Raw genomic sequence first — 17032 nt, 5'->3', positions numbered from 1 at the left:
ACAAGAGAGATTTCAGTGGTGGGTGCACTTAACTAATCTCAACTCATAATAATTCGCAGCGTGTGAAAAGAAAACGGTTTCACGTGCGGACACCCATCGAACGAAGCGCTGTGTACCCAGTTCAATACTCACACTCCAGTTGATGTTGGCACAGTCTGGTTTCCAGGCAACATATGACGCCTGGGGGCGGACCACAATTCTGTGAGTTCCTAGCGTCGTTCTGAGAAACCATGAACACAGAAGGCATGAAGTTGTTGAATTCCAACATGTCAGGAGCCTCTGCGCAACCCAACAGAGAACATACCAACAGCCCCAGTGTGTGTCCTCTAGCCTCAAAAAAGCTTTGGAGTGGCGTATGAATTGTTGTTCTCAGCGTTACCGTCAAACAAAGAAATATAACATCTGAATGTGATGGCTACGTACCATAAACTAGCTCTAAAAGTTAAAGGGGTTGTTTTTGAGTCTTTCGAATTTTCTCAGGAAGTTCACGAATTCACTACCGATAAAAAATTGCCACCACTTGCGTGTGATTATAAATTCCCACTATAGGCGCTCTAGCGTTTTTTGATGTGATGTAATTTGACGCATGCGCAAAGAGTTCTTTGGAGCGCCGCGCGGTGGTTTGGTCTCCCGCGTCTTGCTGCGTGAACCTGAAAACTGCGGGGGGACAACGAGAAACGATCAGTCTTTGACGGTAAGAAGAGAAGACCCGGAGTGCGTGATTCCCTTAGATAGTTGGAGTTAGCGATTCAAACTCTGTGCTCTTTAAGCTTAGTATGAGCATAGCATGTTATGGAGGAAAGGCCTTATTTGCATAACACGTACATGTGGATGACGAGGGAGTTAATGAGCCATGACACTGAAAACAGAAGCACACATGAAGCCACTGAAAACACAGCTGTATACGAAGCCACTAAAACACAGTTGTATGTGTAACAAGCAATGGCCGCGCGGCCGTGAAAGTGACATGGCTGCGCGGCGTGAAAGCAATGAAGCTGACGAGGAGGGAGTGGGAGAAAAGAGGGGATTCACGCGCGGCGCGAAATTGAAAGCAAGGAAGCTGACGATGAGGGGGAGGGGATTCACGCGCGCGCTGCAAGGCTTAATAAGCCATTACAGAAAGCCAGATGGCAGGTGTGCACGTCGCGCGTGATTGTGCGCGTAACAGCAAGCTGGTGGCCGGAAAAAGCCTCTGGGTAGCACTTTTAAAACCCAGTTACGAAATATCTCACCAGAGCAGCGCATGCGCTGGCTCAGACGAGACCTAAAAAGAAAAAGGACTGACAGAAGTGATGATAGAATGAGAGAAAACAATGGTGAGAAGGCACAAACAAGCATTTGCAAGGCAATAGGTTTCATAATTTCCAAGACTTTGAGCTACAGGCACTGTAAATGTCAATAGCTTAAATTCTCACAAATGTGAGACCTATTGAATTGCAAATATTGTTTGTTTCCAAGCGCCCCATATCGCGCTTGCACTTAATAGAGGCCACGCCCCTTTCTTTAGACGAGCCGCGTCTAAAGAAAGGGGCGTGGCCTCCATTAAGTGCAAGCACATCATGGGGTGCCTTGAAGCAACCCACAAACAACATATTTGCAAAGCAATAGGTGTCACATTTGCGAGAGTTTAAGCTATTGTCATTTGCAATAGTGCAAACTCTTCTAAATTCAAGACCTATGGCATTCCAAAGAAGCGTCCGCCATTGTCCCGGCTGCTTGGAAAGTGAAAGCGCTCAGGGGGCACTGAATGTTTCTGTAAAGCACGTCGTGCCTGAAGTAAGACAAAACTCACAAAAGAAATAGTGCTTTCAGGCTAAATAACACAGACAGTGTAACTACAAAAGTAAAAGGGCCAGTCCTCATGGAATGTTACAAAGGAAGGCAAAGTGGTACTAAGGAGGGACTAACAAGCCGATTACCGAATCAGAAGCCAGCATTTACAAAGGAGAAAGACACAAGAGACTGCTTGTTTTTCCGGTACAATGTACCTAACCCTTTGTATCCCATTGATATCCTCCCCTCCTAAGTCCTTTGTATACCACCCTTCAAACCTGTAAAGCGCTCCGATACCCTCACGGGTCTGGTTCTTGCTCTATAAAACTTTAAAATAAAATAAAATAAATAAACAAGCCAAGAAAAAATATGGACAGAGAGTAGGCGGAGCTCCAAGTGCATACTCTAATACAGCATTCCTTGCAGAGCAGCGCATGCGCTGCCCAGGCCCGACTTAAAAACAAAATGTTCTTATGTAGGTAATTAAAACTGAGATGATACAGGAAAACATACGTAAAAGAATATGCAAGACAGGCCAGCAACATTTAAGCTGGTAGTGGAAAAGTTTGCTCTTATGTCCAAGGAAAAATTTGTAAACTATTTCTGATGGAGTTGGATAAGGAACTAATAGAGATTCAATCAACATAAGAGCCTACAGTTAAAAACAAATACCAAGAAACTCAAGCAAGAGTACAAAAAAACCCACAAATGATGAATGAACACATGAGATGAGACAAACTGTATTGTGAGTTTCATTTGTAGATTCAGTGTATAACAATGTGAGGGTACAATTTCCTTTGGTTATCAGGCTCCTAATCGTCTCCATTGACAACATGCAGCTTAATAATATCACAGAGAAATCATTTCAAGCAGGCCTGTGCTTAATTTGTGCCAGTGTTTGCTGGTGTTTGGCACCGGCATTTAATTCTGAACATGGGCGCTTATTTATAATAGTCCACCACATAATGGTGCGGTCTGTATCTTTTTTACCAGTGCACTTCAGTTAGAGATTTAAATATACAACTAAAAAGAATGATTCTTGCCTACCTAGGTCGTGCTTAAAGCTTTGGGTGGTCCAAAGTGACATCTGTAGGAGTGTGACGCTTATTAGGTAGGGTTTATACTGCAATTGGCAGTGATGGCAGGTCCGGTTGGAAGTGCAAGCCGCAGTGGCCTCCTGAACAATCACATAAGCCCTGGCACTTATTCATTTAGTACAAATCAAGAACTGTGCAATACCTTTATCTCTAGTCCCGTACGACTGTCACTTTTTCCCTGCACCTCAGGAATGTATTTTTGGATAAGGCCTTATTTTGATTTCATTTTTTTTCTTCTTAACTCAACCATAGCCTTCTCCAGGCTGCACATGGGTATCTGCCCCAAGTATGGCAGCGTTATTTTTAAACGCATGGGAGTTGTGCATCACCGACACAAAGCCTGCGGTGTCCAGGCGTGGCTTGGCATAGCTGCGGATTGAGGCATGTCAGCAGGTACATAGGACATGGGGTCATGTCACGTCTAGGTCGTGCAGATGCGTCTGACAAGAACGGATTACCTGTAGATGAAAGGCTGCCAGGTGGTGCGCACTGCATGAATACTGTTCCCCGGAAATTCCTACCGTTACTGCTTTTGCACCATTCGAAATACCAGTCAAAGAATTCAAATATTTCAGAAACCGTCTACCGCTAAATCTTCTGGCAGCTCATGTGATAGGTGGAAAGTACTGCCACGTGGGCGAGACAGTTAGAGCACAGGAGGGGGGAGAGGGGAGTCTACATGTGGGGAGGCACCTACGCAGGCGTGGGGAAGACGGACAGGACCGGTGAATGAAGACAGAACTTGTGAGAGGGTGAAAAGGCACACAAGACTATGGAGTTAGTCTGAAGCAACTGGGAGTAGGTAGAGGGTGATGGAGCCCCCGGGATCAAAGAACAAGCCACAGGAAGGGCATGGATGGGGGAGGGAGGAGAGAACAATGGAGGAAGCGTCCGCAGATTTAAGTAATAGTGGCTGCAACCGGAGGTGAGGCAGCGCCATGAGTGCTCAAGAGGCAGGGGGTGGGGGCCCGAGTAAGGGAGGATGAGGGCTGCCCTAATATGGCAAAGCAACATTTTAAAAGTTATTTATTAGTCCTGCGCACGTTCAATCCCAGTTGCAGTTAACTTTATGCCGCTTCAGACTTGACAGAAGGGATTTATTTGTATTATTATTATTAAGGAAGTGAAGCTTTGCAGCGAACTGGTTTAAGCAGCTGCAGGCTCAAGTTGAAGAAGCCTTTTTAACGGGCAGCTTGGCGCCCGTGCAGATTTATGCGAATGGTTGCCCGTGCAGCCGGCGTCATGCTAAATGAAAAAAAAAAACACAATCATACAAACGGGTGCTGTGCTAAAATATTTATTGCGGTGCCCGTGCTGTTACTACGAAAGCGGGCATCGCTGAGTTGCCCCCTTCTGTCTCCCAAGGAAGAAGTACTCCCTGTTTGCTTACGAGTTAAACAAGCCGGTGGTCACAACTGCGCATGAGAGACCCTCTTGCTCTCCTGCAGTAAGAGAAACTCATTAAAGAAAATAGTGCTTACTGACTAAAGAAGACGTACCGTGTACCAACCGAAGCAAAAGGGCCAGTCCTCATGTGACAAATGAAGACAAGATGTTACTAAGGAGGGACTAACATGTCTAATAACGAATCAGAAGCCAACATTTACGAAGGGCAATGACACAAGCCAATGACAAATGTGGGCGGAGAGTGGGCGGGGCTTCAAGTACACACTCCAATACAGCATGGCTCGCAGAGCAGCGCCTGCGCTGACCGGGCTTGAACTAAAAAATGAGAGATAAGCAGTGAAGAGAGAGTAAACAAGGAGAGTGAGAGAGGTGCAGGGCTAGGGCCACTATTTGTGCACAGTAAATGTATCATATTTCAAAGAGCACTAATTTAATACACTTACCACAATTAATCTACAAGGAAGAAAATAACCAAAAACTAATCCACTTACCTCTAACCTTGTGTTCCTGCGTAACGTGTTACTTGCCTTCTTACCCTTACCCTTGGGATCTGGAGTAGCGTGCTACTTCTGGCCAAACCTGCCAACGCCTAGGCAAGGGTAGTGAGCGCTATATAAATACAATTTACTATTATAGTTTACATGGTTTGTGTAACTGTGTGGCATAAGCGACCCAGGTGTGCCTTACCTTTCCGTGCTGCCCTGCTCGCTCATAACAGATCACCGTTTCTTCCCACATTTCCAGCTTCTCAAAAATCTGCAGTGCAGAATTTGTGCATCCCAGATCAAAGAGGAAAAAAGCCAGTTGGCGCTAGGAAGATTAATCAAATTTGGTATGAACATTGAGGTATCACATATTTTTTTTATTTTATTCATCGTTTTCAATTACATAAAACAATACCAAATTCAGAGACAATTGTGCAGTTTGCGGTTGTAGTGACAATAAAAAAAAGCAAGGCACATGACTATTCTGCTGGTGTAGTTAGGAGACATAGTACACATTAAGTGTGAATCAATATCTATGGATAATGCCCAGTTGGCAGTCCTGACATGCATTCCCATGTGAAGAAGTGGTTTACTGTGCCCTAGGTGGATCTAGAGAGGGGAGAACCAACATTGTATAGAATGTGGATTAATCATAACAGCATTTGCAGGGTTGACATGACATAGGGGCATAGGCTCTGGGGGATGGAGGGGGGTGTTGCAGGTAAGTGTGGAGGGGTTGACATATTTTTTGGGCGAGATGTAGGAGGCTGCATCAGGGCATAAAGTTAATTGGTTGCATTGCGGAAAAATAGGCTTTTAAGCAGTCAGGCAATGGCTGCTCCCCCAGCACAATGCAATCTCCCGTTTCGCTTGATAGTGGGGCAAAGCGTCGGGATCCCTTTGGATATCATGTACATATCCCAGTAATGCTAGAAGGCGCATCTGAGTCAACAATTCCTCCAGCATCCGGGAAAGTCGTGCAAAGATGTCGGACCAGTAATTGTGGACATGGAGGCACATCCACGCTAGGTGTAAAAAGTCAGCGTCCTCAGCATTACATTTGGGCCATGAGGAGGGGTGGGAGTGGTCAATCCTGGCCATGAGGCTGTGAGTCTTATAGGCGCGTCGGAGGAACTTAAAGTGCAACAGTTTATGTTTATGATTAGGGTAAACTAGTTTGGTTTGGAGACAGCAATAATACCAGACGTCATCCGGCTTTGGGTGTTGAGTGTCTTCTCTCCACGCCTCTAGCAGGCAGTCGTCTGCGGTAGGTAACATGTGCACACATGTGTGATACAATCTAGAGACCAAGTGATCACCGTTGTCATCGTCTATACCATGGGTACTCACAAACATTTGCCCAGGGGCCACAAAGTACGGTCTGCGGTGTGTACACGGGCCCCACTGGTGCCAGCAGGGTGGTGGTAGGGGGTCTTGGTGGGTCAGAGATTGTGTAAGGAGGTCTACATTTTTTTTAAAGAAACAAGAAAGCATTTATTTGCAGGTCAATAAATGCTCGCCTGTTTATTTAAACAAATTCTGAATATTAGTGTTCAGCAACTTAAAAGTAGCTCATGCTGCTGTTCACCAGGGGGGCCTCATGTAAAGGTCAAGGGGGCCACAAGCAGCCCCTGGGCTGTAGGTGGAATATCACTAGTCTATAAAAGGGAGAGGGGGGGGTGAAGTTGTCAGGGGCAATAGTGTAAGAAGATACCTGGGCATGATGACCATTCTGGATAAGATACAAAATGAACCTGTCAAGTGGTGTTGCAGTGGCGAAACGTGTATCCTCCACCCTAGCGATAGCATGCCCTCCCGGAAATAGAACTCCTATAGTGTGAAGCACATAGAGATTCACAGTATGCTTCCCAATGGCTTCAGTCATTGGGGAAGCCAGCGATTGTCCGCAAGTGGCAAGGCAGGGGAGTATAAATGCCCCTTACCCAGAAGACACATTAAATGGCACCATGCCCGACAAGTGGTGGAAAGTGGCTGCATGTCCGTGTGATCCAATGGCAGCCCCATGAGGAGGATGGCATTCAGTGGTGCATCTCCCACTAAATCCCGGTCAACACGACGTACGGAAGGCGGACGTCAATGTGGTACCAATAATTTGCCTATTGACACTAGATGACCAGATAATATAAGTGAAAAAGTGGCACTCCGAAGCCGCCCTTTGCATAAGGGAGGACCAGCGCTCGACACCGAACCCACAGTTTGAGACCCACCCATATTAATCGCAACAAGAGACCTTGTAATGTGGTGAAGAAAGCATTGGTAAAAGAGATGGAAATGTTAAGAAATAAATAAAGAAATCGAGGAAGAACGACCATTTTGATGATGGCCACGTGGCCGGCTAGGGACAGCGGCAGTTTTTTCCAGTTCTCGATTTTTGTGGTTAATTTGCTCACAGCTGGGCCATAGTTCAGTCGAATGACCTGCTCCTTAGCACGATGGATATGAATACCAAGATATTTGACAGTATCTTCACAGCACTGCAACGGGCAATCACTCAAACTGGTGTGTGGCCGCTGTGGAAATATGGATTTTTATGGTCAGTTATGTCCCCTATCTTGGACCCCAACGGTTTCATGTATAAACCACAAGTACATGTATGTTTCCTCCAGTTCCAGTTATGAAGACGCAAACACATGTGCGTCCACCGTCAACATGTCCTCTTTCAGATCCGCCATGAATGGGTCGGATATTCCATTCCTAAGTATGAAAGGCCACCGGCTTTATATGGTTCATTTATGCCATTTTACAGTCCAGGCGAGTAGGCCCTGATTCTGCCATCAAGCCTTTTCTTGCCTTCTGCCTCTGAAAGCTCCAGTTTGAGCTCGCATCTGTATCCATGAACTTTGTCCTACTCCCTGCGCGGCTAACGGTGCCTGACTCCAGCCTGTTGCCTGCCAAAAACTGTATTTCACCTTCGAGATTATCTGCTCCGCTCCCTATCCAATGCATTCCTGTCTAGTAGTTTAAGTAAACATTCTTCCAGCTACCGAGCAAAGGGCCCGGCTTCTCTGTCTTTATGCAAGTAATTCATAGCCCTGTTACTATGGAAGATTTCTGCCCTCGCATCTAGTGTAGACACTTAGACGCTTGTACACGCACTCACAGTCAGTATAGAATAGATTTTGTTCGAAAGACCTTTCCTTTTGGATAACATAGTTCTTTAAACATAGGATGTTAGATATGATTTGGGATTAGGTTGACTTGACCCCCCAGACTTCTGTCTCCACATGTAGAGCTAAATGTCAAGTCCCCTTCACCCCCTAGTTGCACGTCAATCACACGTCATACTGCTGCGCGCGCATCTCTGCCAAGTATTTCTGCTGACATTGCGAAATTCTTTCATGAAACCACCCATTTATGACATCATACCTGATGACGTTCTTTAGTTACGCCCAGTTACACCCACTTTAGTTACGCATGGATGTTTTATCTTTGTTATCAATTGTTACGCCTCCTGCATCTGTTTCACTGTAATGCCTATTGTATAAAAATGATTACTTGTCAATAAAGTATGGTCCTTCACTTCCTGAACCTTCGTGGTGATGGAATATGGAGTCCATCAATTCGAATTGATTTTGGAATAAAGCCCGTTCCGAACCTCTAATACCACGGATTCTGCCTCTTATTTTACTGAGCTATTATTATAGATTTTCCGCATCAAATTAAGTACCGGTAATTAAATTATTTACCACATATATGGCGCCCGAACAGGGACACTTTCTCATCTCACGCGCCAGAGGTGCGTTGCAGGCCCGGTCTCCTGTCACAGCTGGACGGACAACAACGCGTACCCACAGGATTTCCTGTATCTCCCTCCTGCCGAGCGGGGGTAACTGAGGCTGCGATCAAAACCCAGACGAGGCGGTGAGAAGTGCGAAGTATCCCGACCAGAGCCTAGCTGAGAGAGCAAGATCCGAGGTATACAGAGGCCCACCAGTTTCCGAAGTTTCCGAAGTTTCGAGTCGAGTCCAGTCCGGTTCAAGTCCAGTTCAGTTCAGTTCCGAGGCCTTCCGTTCCGAGCTACCCGGTGAGTACCATTGTCGGGGAGGCGTTCTGACGTGCACATAGTTTGTGCCGGTCAAGACGGGTTTGGGTACACAAATCCGGTCTGCACTGTTTCAGCAGTGTATCTGTACTGTTTAGCAGTATATCAAGTATGTCTAGTATATAATTCAGAATTATCTAGTTAGTACCGAGTATTATGCTTAGTGACTAGTTCCCTAAATGGCCATCATTGTTTATTCATTAAACGTTAAATGTTAAAATGTTTTAAATACGTTCTGTATATTGTGGTGTGAATGACTGTTCATTATTGTGTTTTGTGGTATTAAACGTGTTCAAAATTAGGTATCAGACCAGTTCTCAATATGCCGCTCTTTTCGAAATTAAGACAGATCAAAACTAGAAAAGGGGTACTCGAAGAAGCTGTTCCCATTCCTCCTAGGGACACTCCAGGGTACTTCATGTATCATAAACATGGCCTAGACGCCATATTATTTCTTGATTTATGGGTAGACTACACCAAGGAATTACCAGAAAGTCAGAGGTGGCCCGCAGCGGGGACCTGGGATGCAGATTGCATCATGAAAGTAGAGGAAGAATTATGGAAAAAGAAAGCTAGACAGTCACAGAAAGATGCCATTGAATTATGGCGTAAAGAATAATATAGACGTACAGAAAAAGCGCTCAGACAGGAAGAGAAAAGTAAGGAGAATTCAAATAAAGTTCATGAAAATCTATTAATTGAAGAAGGTACTCGAGTAAAGTCAGAACAAACAGACAGACAAAGAAATGCCCTTATGAATGGTATGTATCCTCTTCTGGCCGAAGGGTTACCTAAGGCTACTCCGGAGATACCAAAAGACTTGCCACCCCCATTGTTTCCGATAAAAGTACATCCCAAAGGGCATCCCAGAACCGCAGAAGATGTTTTCCTTTCCTCTTATTTAGACGACGCAGCTCCCGAGTATGCTAATACTGCGCCACATAGACCGCCTGCCGAGGGGGTTCAACGCCAAGACCCTCCTCCGTCTGTACCTCCGCAACAGCAAACTCCGACACAAGTTCCGGCAAGCACATCTGTTTCTACATCTGTATCCACACCTATGGTTGCTATATCACGTTCAACAAATCCTTTCACATCCAGCACCCCAGGTGGTGCTACCGGAGGTACATCAAACATTTTTTCCACGCCACCCAGAGTAAATAAATTTTCCTTTCAAGAATTAGCCCACCAACGTACGCCCAAACTAGTAACTCCCGACACGCTCAAGGAACTTCTAATAGATTGTAGATATGACCCTGTGCCCGGGAAAGGGGACGAAATGCTGCTGGCATCATTACGTATCCGACGAGCTGCAATATATTTAGGGAAGCTACCAGGAATGACTACACATTTAGAAAATATATATCACTTTGTCCAGTCAGGGCGAGATTCTGAGAGTATTAATAGAGCCTTGGAGTACCAGAAAGTGGAGATCCAGGGGGAACTGTTACGTTTCCTCATAAATTGTGTGATCAGAAATCAAGACCGACCAGGGGTAAATCCGGAAGAAATGCAAATTCTTACCACATGGAGTAGGAATATATCAGAGGGGAGACATGATAAACGATCATGTATAGTAGCTATGTGCCGCAAGATCCGCAAAGAAGTAGAACGAATACACGAAGAAAGATTAGCAGTAGACGAGCCTGAACAAACCGAGGAGGAGGAAGAATTAGAACTGCCCACAGGACAGTTAGAAACCATGGCCTATGTAGGTAGAGGAAGATCTTGCAATAATACTAGATGCTTTTCTGATCCGATACGTCCGATACGTCCAGATAATAGCAGAAATTTCCAAACTCCTATAATAAATATAAGGTCCCCCGAACATTCGTTCCAAGCCGCTGACAAATTACTCCGAGAACGAAGGGGTTATCATATACTCGATTCTATGGACGAACAAGAATTAGCCAGGTCAGCCGTTCATTGGGTTGATAGTCCCGGAAAATATAGTGATGATACATTAGCGCACACGTTTTTGAACCTCGCCCCAGATGAACAGCGTTTAGCTGGTATCTATATGATTCAACAACTCCTTATATTATATAAAAGCCAACACTCCGATCCTGGCCCCTTACCTAATATATTGACTGAATTACTCACGAATAAATGGAGAGGTTCTGGTACTGAGTTAATTAGAGAAATACTAGAATCCAGAAAGCAGTACATTCTTTTTGTATGCCCCGAACATGTCTCACTGCCCATCAAGGAAAGAACGACGTATTATATGGATAGACAGAATCCCTTACGCGAAGTGCACCCGATAAAAGGTGAGGACAATCAGTTTAAACGTGTGTTTGTATACACACCCATATCTAAAATAGAACTATTGGAAATGAAGAAGGTGGTACCCAGTCATGACAAAGACCCAGCGGGTTTCCACCGTGAAATTAAAGACATGTTGCTCATGGGAGAATATACCTATCCCGACATTATGACAATACTGAAGGTATTAATGCCTGCGGGCATTTACGAAAAACTCAAGGAAAAGGATTGGGAGGTGGGAGACCAAAAGATAGATTGGACAGCATTAGAAAACGAAGAAAAAGCTCGAGGTCCAGGTGCAGGGCTTGGGGAAAAGACCAAAACACTACCAGGTTTACTAGTACAGGTACTGCCACGTTTATTAACTACGAAAAAGGAAGACTGGGGTGCAATATCAGCCTGTAAACAAAAACCAGATGAGGACACTAGTGATTTCTATGCCCGATTCGAAAAATGTTTTGGTATAAATAGTGGAATAAAAGCAAGTAGCGAATCGTATCCACATCTGTTTGTGACAAAGTTAGTTGAAAATTCCTTGCCCCAAGTTAAGAATAGAGTATTGAAATTCGAGAGCACCTGGCAAGGTAACACTCCGTCACAAATGTTACAAATGTTACAGTACCATCACAATAGAATTAGAGAGGAACAAGAACATGAACTAAGACGCATGAAAGACACGAAAATGAAAATGCTAGTTTCCCAGACAGTTCCAGCTGACGGTCATAAAAAGGGTATGACACAGTCCAGTGTTTCAACAGGTCCTGTAAAAGGGACATGCAACTATTGTAAACAGCCAGGTCATTATGTACACGATTGTCCAGTTTTAAAACATAATATCGCCATAGGTAATACAAAAGAAAGACCACGGCCACTTAGACAGGATCAGAACCAACAAGGAGCCCCGCAGCATGCACAGTCCATGCCAGCTCCGCAACAGTCTATGCCAGCTCCACCACCGCAGCCTATTGCTGCCACACAAACAACGACACGACAGATGTACCAGACCGCACAGTATGACTATCCTGATTATCAACGATATTCATGAAGCAGCCTAGAGAGGGAAGTTGGCTTACCCCTTATTGAGGTCCCTGTAGATCAAGAAGGACCTTATGTACACAGTGAACTATTAGGCCAAGATAGAAAATTTTTACTTGATACAGGGGCAAGCCGAACAACAATAAAACGTAGTGAAGTTCCAGGGGCACCCCTCTCAGGCTCACAGAATATTTCCCTTGGCTTTTCAGGAAAACCTATCATTAACGAAGTATCACAGCCTCTTCCACTTACGATTGGTCCCTTGACACGAACTACAGATTTATTACTTACTAAATCATGTCCAGAAAACTTGTTAGGTATAAAAACATTGAAAGCTCTAGGAGCTATAATATGTTGTTCTCCGGAAGGAGTAAGATTGTTTTTACGTGATTTCAAAGGGCACTATGTGTCCCGAGACATGGATGACCGACTGCAGACTCTACCAACACATTTATGGGCACAAGGCCCTACAGATGTTGGTTGCATGAACATTACACCATATCGAGTCACACTAAAGGCAGGAGTGGTACTACCACGAATGCGACAATACAAGTTACCCCCAGATGCTGTAGTGGCTTTACTGCAAATCATTGACGAGCTTATTACCCAAGGAGTGGTTGTGGAAACGGACTCCAATGTATGTAATTCACCGATAATTCCGATTCTTAAACGTACTGATCCAAAAGCCCCGCCAGTATATCGATTGGTTATTGATCTGCGCGAATTAAATAAATGTATTGTACCACAATACCCCGTAGTCCCAGACATTTCTTCATTACTGACAGCCATTGATTCCGAAGCAACATTCTTTACTGTAATTGATCTCAAGAATGCCTTTTTCAGCGTCCCAATAGATCCGGAAAGCCAATACTTGTTCGGATTTAGTTTAAATGGACGAAGCTTTAAATTCACACGCGCGCCTCAAGGATTCACAGAAAGCCCCAGCATCTATAGCCAAGCACTAAAACGAGAACTTGACAGTATCCACATGCCAGTCAACACTGCCCTGCTTCAATATGTCGATGATCTGTTGATCACCGCTAGAAGCGAACCTGAATGTGAAAAAGCCTCACTGACGGTTTTACAATTTTTGGCCGAAAAGGGGCACAAGGTGTCCCCTTCTAAGCTGCAATTCTGTGTCCAGCGAGTTGTTTACCTTGGTCACTCGCTGTCCAAGGAGGGAAGGCAGCTTACACCAGATCGCATCCAGTTAATTGCTAACATCCCAATACCCAAGACACAAAAGGAGGTGCGGGCCTTTATAGGGCTCACTTCATATTGTAGGCAGTGGATCCCGCAGTATGCATTTCTAGCAAAACCACTCATCCAGTTGACAACACAGGAGGCAGCCACATCGACTGTTCTCCCTTGGACTCAGGAACATGCACAAGCTTTTGAAAGCCTAAAGAAAGCTTTATGTCAAGCGCCTGTTTTAGCAACACCATGTTACAATAAACAGTTTACACTCTTTGTTACAGAACGCGAAGGTACTGCCTTGTCAGTACTCACACAGGAACAAGCAGGATCACACAAACCATGTGCTTATTTTTCTAGTACATTAGACCCCGTAGCTCAGGCTCTGCCTGCGTGCCTGAAATCAGTGGCAGCGACAGCTTTAGCAATCAGACAAAGCGATGCCATAGTGTTAGGACATCCATTGACAGTACAAGTACCACATGCAGTAGAGGTTCTCTTGAACCGCACACAAACACAACACTTGACTATAGCAAGACTCACTGGTTACGAATTAACATTATTTCAGCCACACATAGAAATCAGACGTTGTAGTACATTGAATCCTGCCACACTGTTACCAGTAAACGGAACAGACCCACTTGCACATGATTGTATTGAAGTTATCACTATCACGACGAAACCCAGACAAGACTTGACAGACGTCCCATTGTCAGACCCAGACCTGACGTTGTATGTAGATGGTTCATGTATGAGAACAAATACAGGAGAGCTAGTGGCCGCTTACGCAGTCACAACAGATACTGAAGTCATTGAAACAAATCGCATAAATACCTTGTCCGCTCAAGCAGCAGAGCTCATCGCTCTGACACAAGCCTGTATTCAAGCCACGAATAAAAAAGTCAACATATACACAGATTCACGTTATGCATTCGGAGTTGTACATGACTTCGGCGTGCTGTGGCGAGAGAGAGGTTATTTAACTTCTCACGGTGCCCATATTCAGCACGGACCCCTCATTCATGCCTTATTAGATGCAATACATCTACCCACTGCAATATCAATTATGAAATGTAAAGCTCATACGAAAGTTACTGATATCATTTCCCAAGGCAATGACCTAGCTGACAGAACAGCTAAACAGACTGCTCAAACTCAAACATCTGACATGACAAAGACAATAGTCCCGACACCAACACATTGCATGACGGTTAAGGATCCCGCTCTTGACGTAATTGACATACAGACACATGCTACACCAGAGGAAATAAAGAAATGGACTGAATTAGGAGGGATCCAAACGGATCAAGGATGGATGACGAAGGAAAAATCTGTATGGTTCCTCCCTGATTCAATGGTCCAAGTCGTTATTAATACTGTACATAGTCCAGCGCACCTAGGAGAAAAAGCTATGCTAGACAGCATTCAACACATTTGGTTCAACAAACATTTACGAGCAGCAGCTAAACAAAAAGTTCGTACCTGTATGATCTGTTGTCAGTTTAACCCAGGTAAAAGCATTCCCGTAGAACAAGGTGGATTTCAGCCTCCTGATCACCCTTTTGAAGTCCTCCAGATGGATTATATCCAGATGGAACGATGTCGAGGATTCAAATATGTTCTCGTAGTTGTCTGTGCTCTTTCCCGTTGGACAGAGGCATACCCGGTTTCAGATTACACTGCCCCGACTACTGCCAAACAGTTGGTTCGAGAATTCTTCCCACGGTACGGTTTACCACGTGTTGTCTACTCAGATAACGGCCAGCCGTTCTCATCCGAACTAATGAAACACGTTTCACTTTTGTTAGGCTATCAGTGGAGATTTCACTGTGTCCGACACCCCGAGGCAGCAGGTCTCGTGGAACGACATAATCAAACTCTGAAAATTAGATTGTCCAAAATATGTAGAGAGAAAGGTGTCGACTGGGTAGTAGCCTTACCAGTTGCACTCTTTTACATGAGAATGGTAGCACACTCTCGAACAGGGCTATCCCCTTATGAAGTGGTCTTTGGTAGACCACCAAATATGTGGGGGACGCCCATACCACGCAAAATAACTGATGTTGACTGTAATATGCTGACAGATTACTTGGCTTCCTTGATGTCTGCACTACAATCTTGTCGTTCACAGGTAGCTGCAGCCTTTCCCGACAACACCGAGGTGAAACCCCATGACGTAATTCCAGGGGACTTGGTGTTAGTAAGGAACTTTGACCGGAAGTCTCAGCTGGATCCTAGGTGGAAATCGCCTCAACTCGTACTGTTAACCACGAGGACAGCCGTGAAGATCGAAGGTCGAAAAGGCTGGATACATTCAAGTCATATCAAGAAATTTCATGGACTACCGTCCGATGTAAACGACACACCTCGCGTGTCTTCACTGATTGACTCAAAGCTTCCTTTGGTTGAACTGAATGACAAGGAACAATATAAACTAAAACTAAGGTCTAACAAGTCAGGCAATTTGATTGTTTAAGTCCTCTCCAAGGTGAATCGGTTGAATTTGTCTCCGACATGTATCCTCTAGACCTGAATAGAGAAAGAAACCGAAAAATGCAGTTGAAACAACATGCGTACTGTAAATCACTGCGTAGTCATTGCACAGTGACGTTATTAATTTTGTTTTTCTTAAGTCTTTTAATAATAGCTGCAAGTATATTGTTGCACATATATTATCCTATTTCTAAACATGTTTACAATGTTACTGCTGAACATTCTTTTAGTGAATTACCCCCGCATGAGTTGTCCTATAGATTTGCGCTGCGCAATAACACTTTTATTAGTATGTTACATCATTCCCATCAGGTTAGCAATGCTACAAATTGTTGGATATGTGGCCGACTCCCTCCCTATCAGAACTATAAGGGAATTCTGCCTCTCTTTCCATATCCGTTCACACACAATGGTTCCTGTGGAGCATGGTTTAGTCTAATTAATTCCCTAGATTCGAATTCTGCAGTTGATAAAGACAACTGGGTATGGGGAAACCTGAACTTAGTTTTGCTCAAAATCTGCTACCCTGACAAGAAGGGACTTCCCAAAAGAACAGGAACTGATCTAGAAAATGAAGTATATGGATTAGGGAATTTCACGCTCAATCTCATGATCCTGAATGTTGAATCCGAAGCTGCACCAATTTTGCCCGCCATGTCAGTATTTCCAGTTAAAGGTGAATTATGTGTAAGAAAGAATGGTTCCATACATATGGGCCATAGTAGATGCACCACTGTAATAGAATTCAGTGATCAAGGCAAATCCACATTTAGAGCTTCTCGCCATTCCTACTTCATATGTGGTCAGACTGCATATATACGTTTGCCTCTAGATTGGGATGGTACCTGTTACATCGGATTCCTTTTGCCACCTGTTTTCCTAGCTCCTCCTGATTATCATAGAAATACTCATTTAGTACACAATAGAGAACGGAGAGATCTCCCAATAGTCGATTACACTGAGACAGCATGGGAAAAATACACAGATTTCAATAAAGGTCTCTTTCCCTATATAGGTACAGTTACCAATAGTAAGCTGATACGTAGATTAACCAGAACCCTTGAAGCAGTAGTGAACGAAACTATTTCCGCCTTAGGCAATTTAACAGAAGAGCAGTCTGCTATGCGGATTGTTGTGCTTCAAAATCGTCTTGTCCTTGACGTCATCCTGGCCGATAGGGGCGGAGCTTGTAGGGTCATCGGATCAAGCTGTTGCATTTT

At 44.4% G+C, this 17032-nt stretch overlaps 1 protein-coding gene across 1 annotated transcript in view; it reads right to left on the bottom strand.

Annotated features, from left to right (window-relative positions):
• TTC27 (tetratricopeptide repeat domain 27) overlaps positions 1-17032 on the bottom strand; it is a 1631130-nt gene that overhangs the window by 333337 nt on the left and 1280761 nt on the right. The window contains exon 12 of the mRNA XM_085612184.1: positions 4965-5087. Coding sequence (XP_085468310.1) covers positions 4965-5087 — 123 coding nt within the window. The remainder of the gene's footprint in view (positions 1-4964; positions 5088-17032) is intronic.

The sequence above is a fragment of the Triturus cristatus genome, chromosome 6 (genome assembly GCF_964204655.1).
Source record: "Triturus cristatus chromosome 6, aTriCri1.1, whole genome shotgun sequence".
In the NCBI taxonomy this organism is placed as follows: domain Eukaryota; kingdom Metazoa; phylum Chordata; class Amphibia; order Caudata; family Salamandridae; genus Triturus; species Triturus cristatus.
The sequence above is the reverse complement of the archived record's forward strand: the minus strand, read 5'-3'. Positions and strand labels throughout refer to the sequence as shown.